Source organism: Musa acuminata, chromosome BXJ3-8 (assembly GCF_036884655.1).
Source record: "Musa acuminata AAA Group cultivar baxijiao chromosome BXJ3-8, Cavendish_Baxijiao_AAA, whole genome shotgun sequence".
Taxonomy (NCBI): domain Eukaryota; kingdom Viridiplantae; phylum Streptophyta; class Magnoliopsida; order Zingiberales; family Musaceae; genus Musa; species Musa acuminata.
In genome coordinates, this window is record NC_088356.1 from 4,115,873 (window position 1) to 4,135,890 (window position 20,018).

The window sequence follows — 20,018 nt, forward strand, 5'->3', positions numbered from 1 at the left end:
TGTTTCACTCCATCTTCAGGGACATGTTGAAGGAAGAATGAGGAGCAACTTTTGCTTTCCGAATTTGAAATCAGTAAGACTTCATATCCCTTTCTTTTACCTGATACTTTGTCCTTTGTTCATTGGCTTCTGGCAGTAGGTTTCATCACACTAGTACGTGGTTCTAAGGATGTGATTTGTAAGGAGACTTGGGGAACAAATGATCAACATAAGTTCGCAACAGGATAATGTTAGTATCCTTTTTCTGATCTTTTGAATAATGTTTATTGAGTCAATTTAGTTCAGTTGTTTATTAATTCTGTTTAGTAGTCGGATATAATTTTATTTAATATTTATTTATTATTAAGAATCTAAGTCCGGATAGAATTCTATAAATAGTGATGTAATCCTTTTTTTTTTGTAATAAATCAATCAATCAATGAAATGTTATTCCACTCTGTGGACAAACCCTAGGAGGCCGAGGTCGATCCCCTCGAAGTGATCGTCGATCCCCTCGAAGCGATCAAAGAGGTTTATTCCCCCAAAGCGATCATTATCATTCCCTTTTCTCCCCTTTCTTCCACGATAAAACTTTAGGATCTTATTAGATAATCTTAGAGCAAAGAACTATCTAGAAAAATACAAAAGAAATAGAGTATAAAACCAGAAGAATACAAATTCAGTATTATCTTATATAGATAGAACAAATCAAGTGGATTTCCTATTCTTCCAGCTTTTTGTTAAAACTGCAGCAAACCTCATAAGGCGGTGCATGATAATTTAGTTCTCCCAGGAATTGATGGTGCAGATGGGAAGAAAAAGGTGATCCTTGACTGTTTACAGACAATTAAATAGTGGAAAATTGTGATGCACAGGATTTGAAATGCACCATTAAGTATACCTTTCAAGATGAACCATGTAATGTTTGAAACAATAGTGAGTGCATGCCATTCATTAAAGATACAATTTTTTGTGCCAGATGAGCAACCAAAAATGGTTCTTTTTGACGATAAACAATGAGAGTGAACTACAACCTCAACTCTCTAGACAGCAAAGATGCAAGGAAATGTCATCTATTTTGATTTGGTTTCTTTCCCTCGAGGAATGTAGGCTATAGTAATTGTTGTTCCTGGCAACATAAATTTGAACTACTAGCGATCCACTCAAGCTTAACAAGTAAATCTAAAGCATACAAAATCAAGCAGTGCAGAAGTAATCAAAGGCAAGATTGGGTTTTGAATACTTTGTTGTGAGTATTTTGGAAGCCACTATGGCATTGGCAGCCTCTGTGTAATGAACTCCATCCCAACTAATATACTTGGAACCAAGAGGGCAAACTTGGGAGCCGAAAGAACCACACTCCATTGTCTGATTGAAGTTGTATGGAGGTCCACCATAGCCGCAACATGCCATCAATGCAGTCTCAAAGCCTGCAAAAGAGAGGCAATGCATAGTTGCAGAATTTGTCAATAAGAGCAATTTATACTGTCATATCAAGATTAACATGGTAAGATCATCTGTTCTTGTATACCATCAAGTGCATCAAAAGATGGATAAGCTTTAGAATTTACAAGAAAAATTCCAATTTACTTCCTCTCATGTTATCATCTTTAATATTCGTGAAATTTTGAAAGAAATATGAACTATGACGATAGATCGCTTACCGTATTTGGTGAAATTAGCAATGAGGTCATATTTGATAGAATAGATATCAGTATAAACAATGGTGGCATTCTTCAACTTTGAATTCAGTTCATCACAAAGTGCACTCAATTGGGCATTGAATTCCTTGGCAGCATTGTTGAAGGGAATCAGACATCCATATGGATCAAGACGGCTGTCATTTTTGCGTGGCAGAGCAAGCTTTTGAGGTAAACATCCTAAGGGGCCAGTGTTGTGTACCCAAAAGTTTTTTCCTCCATTATCATATAAATTCTGCATTCAAGAACATGAAGATTGCACTGTCTCAATGGGCATGAGGAAACATAGCTGTCATTACCCAAATGAGTAAATCCACAAGAACAGACTATGGACATGAAATGTAGCATCAACCAAACATTTTTGTTGAAATCTATGTTCAGGAACTGGCAAAGATAAAGGTGAACATAAGTCAATGCACTTGACATGGACATGAACAATTCCTTTATGAAAATTAGTGCATCTTAGGAATTGTTGTTGAGAAACTAGTGCAGCACATACCACAAAGAATCAGATTTATAGTGCAGATTTGCGATACCCAAGACTTGCCTTGATAGCTTTCTTTATCTCATGGATGACGGATGGAATTTTGCGGATAACCTTAGCGTAGGTTAAATTTGCAGAGAAGGCTGCTGCCAGATCGTTCTGCCCTATGTCGATAGCATACAACGCATTCTGGAATCCCTCTCCATCAGTGAGGCCCTTTGCACCTGTGACATTCACCGATGGCTAATGAGTACACGCATCGTCACACAGTTGGATCACGAACGCAGGTTGACGAAGAAGATGAAACCTTGAGCAACGAGCTCCAAAGATCGCAACTTGAAACGGAGGAACTGCTGCACTTGGACGGCCAAGGAGAAGGGCACATTGGGTGGCCGCGTACAGGAGCCGATCACCGCAAAGTTGGCTCCGTTCCTGAAGTCCGACCCCAGCGATTCCATGTACGGGCTCAGATAGCTGGAGTGCAAGCTCTCGCCTGGCAACGCGCACCGATTCGATTCATTCTCCTTGCTCGTTGATTGAGCCGAAAAGGTAGCGGAAGACGGCAGAGGGAGGTGGGGGTCACTCACACAGGAAATCGATGACGAGGCGACCGTCGCAGAGGCGGCCGGAGGGGCGGTGGAAGAAGGCGCGACCCTCCTGCTGCGCGAGGAGTAAGCCGAGGCCGGCGGCGAGGCCCCCAGTGTCGGAGTTGGAGTCGCCGAAGTTGAAGATTACGGGGCGCCTGCGCAGGTGCGATTCGTGGGCAGACTCCATCGGCAATGCCGGCAGCAGCAGCAACAGTGTCAGCGGCAAAAGGCCGGTAAGAGGAGGTCGACCCGCGGCACCGCCCATGCCCGCTCCGACTCCTCCTCGGTCGCTGCAGCGAGCTTCGCTGTATCGGGATTCGCCAGTGTCTTATATCGCGTAGTACTCAGATTGGATAAGATCAAGGACACCGATACGGTGCAGTTTTGTCGGCGTGCTCAGCCCTCTCGCTGGACGCAACCGTGTGGGGTTTGATTGTTTCACGGGTGACAGAGAGTCTGTAATCAAATCTAATTAATTTTTCTTTCCATACTTGTCATTATAATTTAAAAATATTAATTTTTTCCTTATTTACCATTATAATTTAGGAACTAATTATAAATATTCCAAATAAAATAAAATTATATTTGTTAATATGTTAAATAAATATAATATTAAATAAATATTAAATTAAAAGAATTTTCCTTAAAAAGAGAGCTCATCTTCAAGCCTTCCACACCAAGAGAGATAGATTTCCTTATCTTTCTTCAAAAATAAAATTTTTTATTTTAATTTTTTAAATTAAAAATTTATTTATAATTTATTTTTTTTTAATTTTTAAATATTAAAAATTTTATCAGAGTAAAATATATTATCTGAAGTTTTAAAGATATTCTTTAATCCCTTTTAAGATTTTAAATTTTATTGTTTGATTAGATTATGTTAAAATTATTCATATCATCATATAATATTTAATTTTTATATTTAAATTAAAAAAATATTATTTTTATTATATTATTTTTTTAAATATATTATTATTATTATATTATTATAATTTATTTTTTAATTTATTTTTATATTTTAATATATTATTATTAACGAATATATGTTGTCATAATTCAAAATTAATGAGATTGGATAACATTTGAGTTGAAATAGCTCATAAGCTAGGAGACTCAACTAACAAACCAAGCATATCCCATTGGTCAAGCCGTAGTTCGTAGGCTAACTTAGCCCAATTCAACATGGGTAATCATGTGTGATACACATGACTAGGATATGGGCTGACTCAACCTAGTGTGGTGCACGTATAGTCATGTACAATACACATGACCAATATATAGGTTAGCCCAACCGAGTATAGTAATATGCAATTATTGGATTTGATTAGTCTAGATTGATTCGGGGTAATTATGAATTGATTTAACTTATTTAAAGTTTATTTAACCTAAATTGAACATAATATAGTTTAAATTGTACCAGTTTATAGTGGTTTCATACCAGTTGAATGAGTATTAGAGATTGGTTCGCTAGGTTCTAGTTAAATCAAGTTTAATTGAATTGATTAAATTATGATTTAAGTCATTTGAGGGCTAATTGGTATTATTTAACATTAATAATATTTGAAAGAAATATTTTAATGTGTTATTTTATTTTGATATAAACATGACCAATATAAGATATGTTATTTTCTTACCGAGGGCAGGTAGGGCGATTCCCTTTGAGGATTAGCAGGTTATCAAATATGACGGCTGGACGATTCCTACATCCGTTATTGAGAGGAAAGTATTCATACTTTGGCGGGTAAGGGATACCACTTCATCCGTTATTGGAAGTGTAATATGGGTTTGTCTCCATTCGTTGTTGGGAAAACACAAACTCATCTCGTAAGATAAAGTCTCTTCATATATTGTCAAGGGAGTACTCATTCAAGTATTCAATATATACCTATGGGATGATTAATTTTTAATCAAGTATTCATTTTCAATTAACTTATAAGGGTTCCAACTTAGCATGAATTTTTTTTATTTTTTATTTTTAAAGTAGCTTCCCACTAGCACTAGACCGAATTATAATAAAGAGTATACTTTCCTTTATCACTAGGTAGAGCCACTTGGATGTTTCTTAGAGTTAACATAACTATATTATTCAATAAATATTTTTAATAAATGAAGTATAATAAATGTTTACGAGTTATGAACAAAGTGATATTTATTTATTTAACTCTGGTTGTGCTGGTGGAAAGATATTATAATATTTTTTTTTAAAAAAGGATATGTCATCTTTTTATGATATCAGAGTATTGTCTAAGGTTTGTAGGTATTTGAGTCACTTGATTTATTTTGACTAATGATTGTCGTTGATATATTATAGGAGTAATAAAGTCAATTCAAAAGAACATTGTTGTTGTCACTCTATGTGCTCGTGGTCGCAATATTATTGGCATACGCACTTGGAGAGGTATTCGAGTAAACCGAAACTTAAAAGTTCCATGCATCATAGAGTAATTTCAATCCTCACATACACTTGTCACTAATTATGTGCCAGCATTTTCGACACCATAGAATGCACCTCATGCCCCAACACTTGTTAACGCTTTGGATAATATGCATAGAGTCCTCAATACTATTAGAGGTTATTTTAAGCATCAAGAGGAGTGAGATGGAGCTCCACAGGGTGGAAATCATGCTTTCTTAATAGAGTAGAAATTCTTGAGCATAAAAGTATTGTAAATTCTAAAAGTGTTGAGTCTCTTCCTCGTTGAGTTTAGAGATTATACTAAGTTGGTGTAAGGTCATTTGTAAAAGACCTCAAGAGTAGTTTATCTTTGCATGTTGAAAATGTGCAAAATGACCTTAAGGTAAGAGGAATCGGGAGTAGACGTAGGTCAAGATGACTGAACCATTATAAATCGGTTTACATCCTCTTCTTACTTTCCTTATTATTACTTACTTACTACCCTTACTCATATTTTTAGTTAAACAAATTTTGATATGAGTTTTATCAATCAAAAATTTCAAATCGAAACTTTATTTCGAAAGCATTAATTCACCCCCCCCTTCTTAGTGTCTTTACTATCTTAATAATAGTGACCTGAGAGAAGTTTTAGGATGCATTCTATAAGTAGTTTTTTTTTTATTCAATTCATTTTGAAAAGAAATAAGAGTTCTTTAGTATATACCAAGGAAGTAGGCTTGTGATGGAATATGATCATTATTTCACTAAGTTGGCTTAGTTCTCTCCACATATTATGTTTAATAAAAATCAAAAGGCTTGTCACTTTGAGAGGGGATTTCGTCCATCAATTAGAAAGTCCATTGCTTTATTAATTTTACCAATAAATGTTCGAAGTGCTAAATCGAGCTCCAATGGTAAAGAAATTGGATAATGAATTGCAATAAGCAAAAGATCAAAAGTGATCTTTTGGTGCTTCACTATTGCATATGGGAGATCATAGGACCCTAAAAAAAATAAGAATAGATAGTTAAGGCATCAATAAGTAGGAGCTCATAGTAACCAAGTTCTCATTAGATGTTATTTATGAAAAAATATTGATCATATTTCTATCTCATGCCTCATGGGACAACACACATGCTTTTCTTATCAACAACCAAGGCACATGTCAAAGGACTATTCACAAAAGTAATATCAACGTCGAGCTCTACACCAAATATCTGAATAGTAATCGCAAAGACTTAGAAAGGGAGGTCAAGCGGGGGTCTATACACTGATCTATCAAGATGCTGAAGCTTCAGGATCTATCATTAAGAGTATAATCATACTCTATGGTATAGCTAATTCTGTACTTATATATTTTGGTTCTACGTATTATTTTATATCACTTTACTTTGCTATGAGACTACGTAAGAATCTTAAGATAATGAGTGACACATTAATGGTAGCAACATTATGTCACAGACTTAGCTGGTTTTGCCTAAGTCGAACCAGCTAAGTCGTGCGGCACCCTTGCACGTCCGTCCGCAAAGGTCAGCTTCCCCAAAGCCTCCCACGATCCCTTTGGATTCACAAAAGAGAAAATGGGTTAGAAAAAATGCCTCACTTGAGATCCACAAGCAAACATTTTTTAAAACACTTTATAGATAATGCAAATTACAAACAGACTTTGCAAGCTCTGAACGATTGCATGACAAAGGGTCAAAATGGTCCATTATAAATCGAAAATCTCTCAAGTGTCCATATGACACAACCTTTATTTACAAGCCTAAAGCGGCCACCAACCTAACTAAAATGAGACTATTAAATCTTTGACCATCCCTCTACATGTTGTGCAAAGCATGAACATACCAAAAGATACAGACATACATAAGCATTACATCAAACATCCTGTTTAGAAGTTTGTCCGTGACATTCTCCCCCACTTATTCCTTCGACGTTCTCATCAAAGCCTTTGTCGATACTATAACTCCTTGCCTTTGCTGAATTTTCAATCTTCTGCTCTAGTTGCAATGCGCCTCTTGGCTCCCAACTGCCCTCCGTTATTGTTTTTGAGTAGTCGAACCTTTGATTTGCCATGCTGCTTTAACTCGCCAATGACTCTGACTCTAGTGTGGGGTTGGTTGAGTTGTGTTGATCTCTGTTGGTTCTTGCGGATCCTCTAGATGAAGGAAAAGACCATCCTTACTATGCGCCAGTCTCTCAAATGCCTCATACTGCTTAAACTGGGTGGATGCTTGTTGGAGCTTTAACGAGTATCACCTCATAAACTTCTGAAGTTTTAGGTCATTCCTCCACAAAATTTGTTCATTGACTCTTTTTTCACTTAGTTGTCACTTGCAAGTAGATTCGCATCACTTCCGCTTTCAATTGGTATTTCATTAGGAAATGAAGCGGATAATCTACTCTCAGTAGCACTGATTACCGTTGGTGAGAATTTGACAACTATTATCTTTCATTATCTTCGAAGGGTCTTTGAACCTGTGCAGAGCTCCTTTGCTGGATAGATAAGAGAATTGGGGTACTCGATTTCGCCCATTAACTTAAGTGTTGAGAAGGCAAATGTTACTTGACTTCGCCTGCCTTCTCGAGGTTGTACTCCATGCATCGAGCTGGTTACTGGCCTTCGCCTACTCTTTGCTCACACTTCTGAAACACTTGAAGTGTTTGCACTCCTTACGTTGAGTTAGTTATTGTGATTCACCTTCTCAATGCCATCAAACTTATGGAATGCAGAAAGTTTTCACCCCAATTTGGAGTAAGTCTCTAGTAGTTTTGGTCGCCAATGGGATTTTACTATCTTCTACATCAACCAGATCGCATACTCTACTGAGTAGCAAAGGTACAACACCGTGTACTGCCTGCTTCATTTCTTGGTCGTGCACTCTTGCATGACTCGAAATCCTTCACTTTCGGCTATCTTGATGAGAAGCTCGTTGACACTGGTCTTACGAAGTTCTTTGGCCTCTGCTCTTCAGCCTTGTCTCGGTACTTGGAGTTTTCTCTGTATGCTCCGCCTCCTGGCCCCTTTCATGACCAAGTGCTCTCCCTCTATGAGAGCAAGGGATCAATGACTTTCGCAGAAGTCCCGCCTCTGCGGTACCATAGCGTTGCCATGCCCATGGCCCTACTATCCATCGCCTCGCATCTGCATCTCTTTTCTTCACAATCAGTAGATATATCTTTGTGGTACTCCTCCGAGTCCACCTCCATTCTAACTTATGCTTGATTTTGTTTAGCTAAGTCCCTTTGGACTCGTCGTCGCTTCCTCACCTTTTTTGACCCCCTGCTTCAACACCTCTATGTTCTCCAAGCAGCTCCCTTTGGTTGATAGAAAGATAGACTACAACTCCCATACATGGTCTCTGCCATCACGTTATAGGATTTGCACCGATTCTGTTCTCCTTAGCTCTTTTGGTAGCAACGTTCGCTTACTCGACCTTGTCCTCTAACTTGCCAGACTTTCTTAAGCGAATATGGGTTCTGGAGCAATCCGACTCTCCAACTGCTTTGATCATACCTCTACATGATTAAGTCCCTCCCATGGGACTCATTGGTACTTGCATTCGAACTTTTCCCTTGGTGGAACACAACCCCCATATGCTGATGACCAAGGCTTTCATCCGATGCAAAATTCGATGCACGCACGGAAGACCTACCTTTACGGTACCATGGCCTTCACTCCTTGAATCCATAGCCCTTCTTGTCGTCGTGTTGTTCACCGAAGTGGAGCTTCTAGTAGCTCCAAATCATACCTCCGTATGATCTAGTCCCTCACGAGACTATGTTGTGTGTATCGCATTGCCACGAACTGTTCCACCATGATCTACTGCACCATGTCGCCTCCTGGTGACATCTCTATTGCATTCTGATCCTTGTGGGATGAACTCGAATTGTGATTCCTCCATATGTGGCCTCTGCCAATACATCGCAGGGTCTCTTCCACCTTCGATTTTGTTCGCTCCTTTGGCAATTAACCTTCATCCACCCACTCTTAGGTCACACCTAGATGAAGCACTGCTCTAGGATAGTCCATCGCCTAGTAGCTCCCGAAGTCTGGATCCTAAAAATGGTGCACCGAAGTCCACCGACTTCGCTAAAAATGGTGCACCATTGTCTGGATCCTGTGCCTCTACCCCTACCAGCACAATCTCTGTTGCGCACCGCTTCCTGCCTAGCAACTTGAATGACAACACTATGGTATATTCTTTAAGAGTACCCGCCTCCGCGTCCTCTTGCCCCGTGCTAAGGCTTTCTGAACCCAACATCGCCTCCGCAAGTTGAGTCGCCTTAGTTCCTCCATCAAATGCTTCTTCGAGGTGAGGTGCATGTGCCCAAAAGCTCCCTTCGTCTTTGACACCATGCAAGATGAGTCTGCTCCGTCAGAATGAAGGACCCATGGAACAACATGATCTTACTCTTGCCTCTGTAAGAGTTCATGTCCTTGACCTTTGTCCAAGGAAAGCACTATGCCTCCGCTCCATGTTCCATCTTCTATGCTGGCTCCCTTCGTATGGCTTGGGTACTTCACTAAGTTACACCCAAGTTGCTCCGCTCCTCGTTTTTTGCATTGAGTTGATGGTGGCCCTCGCGCCCACCATTCCACGGGTTAGCCCTCCCTTGAGTCCGATCTCCATATCGACTCCAAGTGTGCCTTCATTTGTGTTGCTTTGGGTCGCTCCCCCACTTGATCTCGTAATGCATCCACCAATGCATTCTCTCAAGCGAGATCATGTGACGACTCCTCGCCACTTGCTCGGTCCATTGAGCTTCGTGGAGTTGTTGTTTGTTGAGGTACTCCTCCTCAACATGTGCGATCCGTCCCACATGATTCTCCCTCTGGAGAGCTAGGACTTATCCCTCCTGGATAACTGTCCCATTGGAGCAATATCTTTCTTCATTTCAGAGACCACCATCACCTTGGACTACTCTGATTTGTTGAACAAACAGTGTATTGTTCTGCCTCCTGCAAACGCACTTGCTAGATTACGACTCCACGTCAATATAGCCCCCGTTGCACCACTCAAGGCCTAGCAACATGCTGAACTCGTTGCACACTTCAGCCTCCTACGAACGTATCCTTCATATGCTGAAGAGAAAGTTTCAATGCTTCATGGCGCCGAGTTTTGGTCGCCTTGGGATGGCCACGAACATTCCATCGTCTGCATACAAGCCCATGTATGAGTACCGAATTCTTCGAGTTAGCAATTCCCCTCACCTCTATGAGCTTTGCACAACTCTTTCGGTCGCTGAGCAACTCATTCTACCTTGCATGGTCTCATCCTTTACCAAGCGTCTCGCTTGCCTTGAGCATAATCAAGTATAGTTATCAACGTTGAGCCGTAGCTTAAACTCAACCATCCCAACCTTTGTGCGCTTCGCATTCTTCCAAGCTTGCCTGTTCTTATGGTGCCTCTTATACGAAGGGTTGGCCATTCCTCTGAATGCTAATCTCATATGGCCGCTCCTCCGAGCGACTCATTTTCCCTACATCTCCATGCCCGTTTTTCCCCCAAACGATCGCGCCTGTGCTGACTGCCCTCAACGTAGCCCCGCTAGGTCCCCCACGTTTGCATGCCAAGTGTTTCTATGAGTGCTTGTCCCGCTCTGATACCATCTGTCACAGACTTAGCTGGTTTTGCCTAAGTCGTGCGGTACCCTTGCGTGTCCGTCTACAAAGGTCAGCCTCCCATGGTCCCTTTGGACTCACAAAAGAGAAAACGGGTTAGAGAAAACGCCTCACTCGGGATCCATAAGCAAACATTTCCGAAAACACTTTATAGATAATGCAAATTACAAACAGACTTTACAAGCTTTGAACAGTTGCACAACAAAGGGTCAAAATGGTCCATTATAGATCGAAAATCTCTCACAAGTGTCCACATAACACAACCTTTATTTAAAAGCCTAAAGCGGCTACCAACCCAACTAAAATGAGACTATTAAGCTTTCGGCCATCCCTCTACATGTTGTGCAAAGCATGAATATACCAAAAGACACAGACATACATAAGCATTACATCAAACATCCTGTTTAGAAGTTTGTTCGTGATAATTAGTTGAAAAATCTGATCAAATATTTAGAAATTGTATTATACTATTGAAAGTCATGATTTGCTAGTAGATCTTATTTTTATAAAGTTTCAAGATTTTGATACTATATTAGGTGTGGACTGACTTTCAACATACAATGCATGTGTCAATTGTTTCTAAAAATCTGTTATTTTCTTACTATTAGATCAACCACCCTTTTAGTTCACTAGGATTTAAGAAAGGCTTCCTTTTATTATTTTAGCCTTGAGTGATATCCGATTATTACTAAAAGGATGTTAGGGGTACTTAGCCTTCATTTATGAAGAAGAATATAAGAAGTCAGTATTAAAAAATATCCCTATTGTATGAGATTTTCTAGATGTTTTTTCGGATGATTTGCTTGGATTGCCACCAGATACACAGGTTGAATTTATAATTGATCTTTGTTGAATCTCGTATTTTGATGATGAAACCAATTGATATGTGTTAATGTTTTAATTTACGTTTTGAGTGACGCAGGATGCTTCGATCAAGATGAGACAATTAAAGCAGGAAGAACCATTTTGTGCCGGAGGAATGTCAAAAGATTGGACATCGGGCCGATGGATCAATCAATGTATCGACAGAAAGCTTCGGGCCATGGATTCGGGCATCAGGCCAAGAAGAGCAGATATTGCGCCAAGGATATTCGAGTTGCGGAGTCAACTGGCCGATTGGGCAATAGGCCGCAAGAGAGGACGATGCGCCGAAGAATCGGATGAAGCGTCGATGGACCAATGACATGCCGGACAACTTGATTAATGCTTAGTATTAATTGTCTAGATCGAAGTGTGTTTTTACATGTGCATGATTAACTATGATAACAAGGCATGAAGCAAAATGAAGTCTCGGAGTCAAGGACGCGATTACATTGGGAGTTCGAGAGTTTGTCGGAAGTCCGGACGTTCATCAGAAGTTCTGGAGGAACCAGCCGAGAAGTCTCGGAGCTTGCCAGAGAAGCTCGTCGGAACTCGCCAAGAAGATCGTCGTGAAATCCAGGAGTTCGCTGGAAGCTCGCCGGAAGAATAGACATAGGGACTTGTTTTGTTTAGCAAATGTCTTAGGATTTCGTAGTTAGCACGTAATTAGGCTTGGATTTAGGCCAATCCAATTAGGGGCTAGCTAGGCCTATGTAAGAACTATGTTGGGCCCAATAAGAAGCCCAAACAGTGCCCCAAGAAGTCTCACTATCGTGCCTAAACAGTTCCCCAATTAGCCATACCATAGAGTATGATTATACACTTAATGATAGATCCTGAGGCTTCAGCATCTTGATAGATCAGTGTATAGACCCCCGCTTGACCTCCCTCTCTAAGTCTTGGCAATTACTATTCAGATATTTGGTGTACAGCTCGACGTTGATATTGCTTTTGTGAATAATCCTTTGACATGTGCCTTGGTTGTTGATAAGAAAAGCATACATGTTGTCCCATGAGGCATGAGATAGAAATATGATCAATCTTTTTACATAAATAGCATCTAATCAGAACTTAGTTACTAGGAGCTCATACTTATTGATGCCTTAACTATCTATTCTTATTTTTTTTAGGGTCCATAATGTGATCTCCCATACGCAATAGTGAAGCACCAAAAGATCACTTTTGATTTTTTGCTTATTGCAATTCATTATCCAATTTCTTTACCATTGGAGCTCGATTTAGCACTTCAAACATTTATTGGTAAAATTAATAAAACAACGGACTTTCTAATTGACATATATGAATATTCAAATGAATTATATGATAAGTTGATAACACAATCATATTTGGTAGAAAGGATTAAAGAAAGTTTGAAGGAAGATATATATCTTTAGATGATAGCTAAAGAGATAGCTTAAGGATCTAGACCAGAATTCCTCAAAGCTAAAGATGATTTTATTACATTTCACGATCGATTTTGTACTCCCGAAAGTCATCAAGTAAAGATATAATTATTGGAGGAGGCTCATAGATTAAGGATTAATATCCATCACAAGACTACTAAGATGTATCAGGATTTATGCCAAAACTATAGGTGGCATGGTACGAAGAGATATAACAGAATTTAATTCTAAATATCTAATGTGCTAATAAGTGAAGGTAGAACATCAAGTAATACCATGGTGTGCTAGTTAACATTATCTTGGATAGAAGTCTAAGATTTACTTCTAAGTTTTGAAAAAATCTATAAAAATCTTTGGGTACACAGTTAAAATTTAGTACAACTTTTCACCCATAAACTGATGGTCAAATTGAAAGAATAATGCAAACTCTTGAAAACTTCTTAAGAGCTTATGTCTTGGACTTTAGTGAAAGTTGAGATATGCACTTATACATAATTAAGTTTACTTACAATAATAATTATCACTTTAGTATACTTAATAATTTTGACTTATGATTTGATGAATAAATAAATATAACAAATATGATATTAATTGTCAGGCCAACATGCCAGACCAAACCTACAGATCAACCCAGAGCCTACTAGCTAGGCCTAGTCAATAGACCAGACTATGCCTAGCCCATAGATTAACTTAGTCCAACTCAACATAGGTAGTCACGTGTGATACATATAATCAGTCCATGAGTCATAGGCTAGCCAAATCTGGTGTGGTACATGCATAATCATGTGCATAACTAATATATGGGTTGACTTAACCTAATCCAGTATTTTATGGATTTGAACTTAAATAATGATTGAATTAAATCAAATTTGAATAATCTAGATCTGAGCTAGAATGTGGAAAGCTCATCAAAGTTAAATATTTGAATTCGCGTGGTTGGCAGGATGAGCCGAGAGATGCAGTGCTGCTTGTTTCTGCCAACGAACAAATCTTCCTAATGCGATGAATGCTGCTGAAATGACTGACAAGCTCGGCCTGCACTCACTACGCCACCGCCACCGGTCGGCATTCCATGCTTCTGATGCATAAAGTCATTGCTGAATCAATATAATCCAACTTGGAATTGGTTTTTTCATACTGTATCAATTGTATTCGTTGGCCCCTCCAGGAATATTCAGAGCACATTGTGCCACATCAGGAGAAGGATCATACGAGGGCTTGGACTGGCTGTCAAACAACATAGCGAACAAGGTTTGATTCAACCATGCTTTGAAGTTTTTGACGTCGAGGGAGATGGCTCGATTTCTCACCTTGCGCTTACCTTCTATTTTTATTTGCAGGCATAAATATGGAGAACCATTCCTCGCTCGAGCTGAAAGTGTCAAGGGTTTGTAATCCATTTATTTTTATTTCCTGTGGTTCTAATTTTAGCTTGCGACATCATTCCTACATAAATTATTGTATCTGCTTCGTATCGTACCATACCGACGTTTCGATTCGGGGTCGATACGATACGATACCGATGTACCGAGCGATACATCAGGATGTACCAAATAATTAAAATTTTTTTTCTTCATACTGTAGCACTGTAACAGTGCTACAGTATAGTACCGTAGCACTATAACGGTACCGAACGATCCGCGTACCGGTAACCTATCAGACCGATACATACTGCCCACGGTATGACAGACCTTGGATTATTAAGCATAGCCTAAGTTTTTAAAGCTCGTTTCTAATGTTGGTTTTGATCACGCATCATGTTTCGAGACTGAAGCAGAGGAGGTGTCCCATTGGCAATCATGCAACAACGGAAATTACCAAATAACAATAGAATAAAGAAAATGAGACACGCTATGATTTCATTTTAAGTTGCAATATATTACTAAAAATTAAGAAAATAGTTTGGCACGAGCTGGGCACGATGAAGGCTTCCGACGAACTCGCTTTACAGTTCGTCTCCTTGAGGAAAAATAATTCAGCTTTGCAGGACGAGTGACTTGCCAAGAATCATGTCGTCGGTGGTGAAGTCCGCAGGTTTCCGAAAAGTCCCTCGACCAAAGTCCAGGTTGTATGAATCTGCAAGACCCTCTACCAAGCCAAACTCCGGTGCCCACCCGAGTTCTCTTTGTGCCTTCTCAATTGATGCAAAGAAATGCTGCAACATGGTAAAATAGTTTATCGTGCTTAGAATACACTGCTCATTTCTGCACAAACATTAACTCCTTGATAAGAAAAGGTTCAAAAACATTTTTTATGTAGGAACCCAATTACAGCATTAATACAGTTAAGAATTTTATTGAAAGAATGTGGAAGCACATTCTATATGTGAAAAGAGAAAGAGATTGTCAAAACTATGTTTCTATCAGCTACTTGTCCTTGCTACCAAGTTTCCTTGGTTTGGCACATAAAAGATGGGAGCATTATTAACAAGAACTTCAATAATAGGATTTCGGTTATGTGCAATTTAAAGATTTACATATAGTTCAGCATTATACAAAAATTAAATAGTCTTAAGCATCTTTGCTTTTAAAAAATTACTCATTATGTAATCTTTTTGCTTCACCAGCTTGATCACCAAAGCTTTTAATATGAATCAATACTCAACCTAGCTATTAACTTTGATAATAGTTTCATATATCTTGTCTTTTACTCTCCAGAAATTTAGATTTGCACTATTACACTCTGTTATTGTCTTATTTTATCCTATATTTTGGAACATTTAAGTGGGACTTTTTTCTACAAATTTGTGTTTTGCAGCCCATTGTAGCCCGTTCAGTACTGATAAAGATGCAGTCCATCAGCCTTACATCCTTAAAAGAAGTGTACACTACACTGAATAAATCATAGCTCCTTAAACCATAAGGATTTAAGCTTACCTGATCGCGAAATGGAAAAGCTTTCTTTTTTCCAAAATCAAATTCCTTGGGGTTATAGTGAACAATCTCCGGCTCGGGAAACCCAGCACCCTGCAATTAGATAAACAAACAACAACAACAAAATGAACCCCTAAAGAAACCAATAAAATGAACATGTACCATCAACAGGAAATATTTAATTTCTAAGTTATCAATTACCTTAGCACATGCCCTTGCTAACCCATCAAAGGTTACATATTTAGATCCTGAGATGTTGTAGACTTGCTTGCTTGCTTTTGAATTGCCGAGAACCGTGACAAATGCCCGTGCCAGATCCTGTAATGCACTTGCTTTATCAAAGGCTGCCAACAAGCTGACTTTGTAAATAATCATTGCCTCTAGGATAACCATACCATATTTCTCCAATATTTAATAAAGGAAAAAGAAGTGAATATAGCTCCATAATAACACGATATAATAGAACCCCGAACATCCTCTGATGAAGAACTGCTCAAAACAGAAGCAGATGCTAAATGAAGAGGCATATGGTGGCAAAAGAACCAGGGAATGATAAGTGGAACTGATACACAGGGTGAGATACAAGAACTTATTGGGTGGAGCTGACATACAAACTTCTTGCATAAAACCACACAATAAGCATCATGCTAAATCAAAATCATTAAAGATCGATAGCTGCATATATTTAGCTGTGGATTGGATTGAGGAGTGAGCTTGTAGCATGTGAAATCAAGAGAAGCTGCTTAAATGATGTGATCTTTGCGTGCCATATTAGGGTCCCAAGCATGGAACAAGGACTTATTTAAGATCACTTTGAAATGGATAAAATAATTGAGGGAAAATCAATTAAGCAAGTACTAAAATCCAATCTTTTGAACTAAATATGCATTATTGGGTATATAATTAATAAACTAAAAAAATTGGGAAAAAGAAAACGGCGGAACCAAGAATCTTTTGGAACAATTATGTAGGGAGGCATGGATGAAGCATAAGTTTTACCAAAGGAGGAGACTGCAAAAATAGAACTGACTTCTCTAGTGGAGGATATAGCCTTCAACAAATAGGAAATGGGCTTAACCAATTAATATTGACATGGCAAAGTAACAACTCAAAACTTTGTCATTTCAATTACAACAGCAGAGAAAGCAAGCCTGCAATTTCAACCAATCAAATTTATAGGGTAAGCTGGGACAGATGCTAGATAAAGATTGAGCACTCCAGTTTTTATGGTGGCTTGGAGATGTAAAATTATCAGACTTGAAAGGTCCAATTTTTGTTGTGCATCTACAGAGAGATATAAAGTTGTTTTCTGTGCAATTTTACCAACCTTAACATGTCCAAGCTGGGTGATTTGAACCCCAGAATTGGGGACTGGAATTGGCCTTCCAGCCTTCAAACGATGGAAGAACCATTCTTCCACGGGGTTGTAATTCAAGGGTCCATATATGTAGACTGGCCGTATAGAAGTCCAGTTTACACCCCTGGAATCCAGCAAACTCTCTGTTTCAAGCTTCCCTTTGTGCCTGCTCTTTGGGTCAACTGCATCAGTCTATTAATTGCTTTCATGAGAAATTAGTGATGCCAAAATAAAAACCAGAAACTTAATTTCCATAATGTCAGGCCAAAAAAATCACCTCAAAATGTGGCAACAAATCAGATTTAAGATAAACTCCAGCAGATGAGCAATATATGAACCTGCAAAAATTTCCAACAGGCATGCCAAAGGATATAATAGGAGAATATTAAGATAAATTACCATGGTGTTTAAGAGCATACGAATTAAAAAGTAAACCAAGACCACCAATTTGATGAAAATCATGTTAGATTACAACAAATAACTAGCAATGATAAATAGTCCTTAAAGTAAAGTATTTAATGAACATTTAAGAAGAATACAAATAATGTGTTGGATATACTTTTGCTTTACAATGACATACTATTGTTTCAACATTTTACGAATCAGGAGATTTGAAAGTGTATCCAAAGACAGTAGGTTAATCAACATTGTCAAAACCATTTCACAGCATAGATTATCAACTCTACAACAATTTCACTCTTCCATTTCCCAACTTTAAGAAGAAAAATGAGAGAGAGAGAGAGAGAGAGAGAGAGAGAGAGAGAGAGAAGCTTACTGCTCTAGTTTTGGCAGTGCATCCAATATAGGCTCAACCTCGACAGCTTCACGACCTGAAATGTAGGATTAAATTAGGCTCAACGTCAAATATAGTGATGTTCATAATTCAGGTACAAGCATCTTCATCCTTCAGTCAATTATATCTTGCAATAGTACATATGATGAACAAAAGATTAGGAGAACTAAAAATTAATTGAAGGTTCACCATTAATGTCATAAATGACATCAAAGCCCTTAGCTGCAAGGCTCGTCTTCACGAATTCAAAGTCCTTTCTGTCCCCTTTCAGATGCAAGATCTGCAAGCATGGGTAGCCAAGAAGTAACATATCATAATCTAAAACTAAAACACTACACATATTATTAGGTATATAAACAATTTAGTGATAACATGGGTGCTCATAAGATTGAAACACAACATGGGAACCGGCATTACTTGTCTGATTCCACTTACACGATTTTTGATACTCACTCTCAAAGCTTATATTTGTATTGGGTCATTTCCTAATAGCTTAGACTTGGGGATTTCTGGTAATCGAATAAAACATTCATCATAGTATCAGAGAAGTTCATGAGTTCAAATCCCTCTTTCCCTGTGTTTGTTCTTTCTTTGGGCTCACACCAGATATTCCTAAACTGGTTTGCACATGAGAGGATACGTTAAATCTTACAATTACTAAGTCTTTTCGGATTAATGTGCGTCCGATAAAATCTTCTTCACTCACAAAAATAGCAGGATTAAAAAAGACAGCATTTTCAATCATGTTACTTGAGAAAGTATTAATGAACCATAGAAAGGGCTATATTGGAAAGCTAAGTCAAAGATCATCATGAAGTTCTAATATTGCATAAAAAGACTCCATCTTCATGATGCCCAACCAATGTATGCATGTATCTAGCAAATTCAAGAGATCATTTCTCCTAAAAAGATCCAAAACTTGCCTTGGATTTGAAATCCTCATAGTCCTGATCAGACTCACCAGGCAGCTGCTGGGTGATGGGTGCCTTCCCCCGAGTAAACAACGTCACCTACCAACCACAACACCTACCTTCTTCTATTACATGTCCACTGAAATAGAATAACCAAAAGAGCATCCCAGAATTGCTCTTATTGCAGGAGTCAACGTAGAATCAACAAGAAATCAAAACCTGGTGGCCCTCTTTTACAAGGAGTCTGGACAAGAACACACCAATGAATCTGGTGCCTCCCATGATGAGGATCTTCTTGGCACCTGATGCAGTGACCTGCAGAGCACCCTTTGGCTGCCATGTTCTCCTCCTTTTCTGCACAACATTGAAGTCGGACAACAGCTTAGCTTAAGAAGGCGTCCCCCAAATGGAAGGGAGATGGGTCCTTACTTGGAGTGAGATACTGAGGGCCGCCCCGCTGAACTCAGACAGAGACGAGGGAAGGAGCGGGGAGGATGAGGAGGCCCAAGGAGAGGCCTGCCTTGGTTGCATCGCCACCAGCCTAGCCATGGTCCCTTCTTAGGCGAGCGGAGTCGACGGCCTCGCGAGGTGAGCTGATGCGGGTTAAATTGGTTGCGGAGGTGTTGATGGAAGACATCGGCCGTCCACTCTCGTCCGCTGCCTCACGTTTTGGCGAGGATAAGAGACGAGCCCCCCCCCACCCCCCGCCTTCGCTCGTGTCCACAGCTTTTGGGTGGAGAGACCCCTCTCGACCTCTGATCATCTGCACATCTTTTAAAGGTCTGGTATCAACGGTTGGATGAGTAATGGAAACCCCGAGTTGTCTGGTATCAACGGTTGGATGAGACATTGCACGAATCTTTTGATCATCTGCACATCTTTTAAAGGTCTGGTATCAACGGTTGGATGAGCAGTGATTCGATGCAGGTACAGTTTTAAGCTCCGTGTCTCCCTCTCCTGCCCAGGTACTGTGTTAAACTACTTCCAACACACAAGTAGTGTTTCTATCTATGCTCCAATTTGATCTGCCATGGTCCAAACACAATCAC

The 20,018-nt window shown here is 39.2% G+C and overlaps 2 protein-coding genes and 1 long non-coding RNA gene across 3 annotated transcripts; 1 reads left to right on the top strand and 2 right to left on the bottom strand.

Moving 5' to 3' along the window:
- Nucleotides 1-79: 79 nt before the first annotated feature.
- Nucleotides 80-2,437, top strand: LOC135646170 (uncharacterized). The gene is made up of 3 exons (XR_010498975.1): nucleotides 80-229; nucleotides 1,776-1,850; nucleotides 2,301-2,437. It is a non-coding gene; the product is annotated as an uncharacterized LOC135646170 (long non-coding RNA).
- Nucleotides 958-3,127, bottom strand: LOC135646169 (GDSL esterase/lipase At1g09390-like). Its single transcript, XM_065165406.1, has 5 exons — nucleotides 2,751-3,127; nucleotides 2,471-2,656; nucleotides 2,227-2,387; nucleotides 1,644-1,914; nucleotides 958-1,409 (listed from the first exon to the last, which is right to left on the bottom strand). Exons 1-5 carry the CDS (start codon nucleotides 3,013-3,015, stop codon nucleotides 1,177-1,179), a joined length of 1,116 nt encoding a protein of 371 aa, XP_065021478.1. The 5' UTR covers nucleotides 3,016-3,127; the 3' UTR covers nucleotides 958-1,176.
- An 11,741-nt stretch (nucleotides 3,128-14,868) lies between these two features.
- On the bottom strand, nucleotides 14,869-19,659 carry LOC135646117 (chloroplast stem-loop binding protein of 41 kDa b, chloroplastic-like). The gene is made up of 10 exons (XM_065165291.1): nucleotides 19,399-19,659; nucleotides 19,189-19,323; nucleotides 18,982-19,068; nucleotides 18,248-18,338; nucleotides 18,041-18,095; nucleotides 17,543-17,603; nucleotides 17,236-17,457; nucleotides 16,110-16,226; nucleotides 15,912-16,001; nucleotides 14,869-15,190 (listed from the first exon to the last, which is right to left on the bottom strand). The coding sequence occupies exons 1-10, from the start codon at nucleotides 19,516-19,518 to the stop codon at nucleotides 15,011-15,013; spliced, it is 1,158 nt and encodes a 385-aa protein (XP_065021363.1). The 5' UTR covers nucleotides 19,519-19,659; the 3' UTR covers nucleotides 14,869-15,010.
- Between the last annotated feature and the right edge of the window lie 359 nt (nucleotides 19,660-20,018).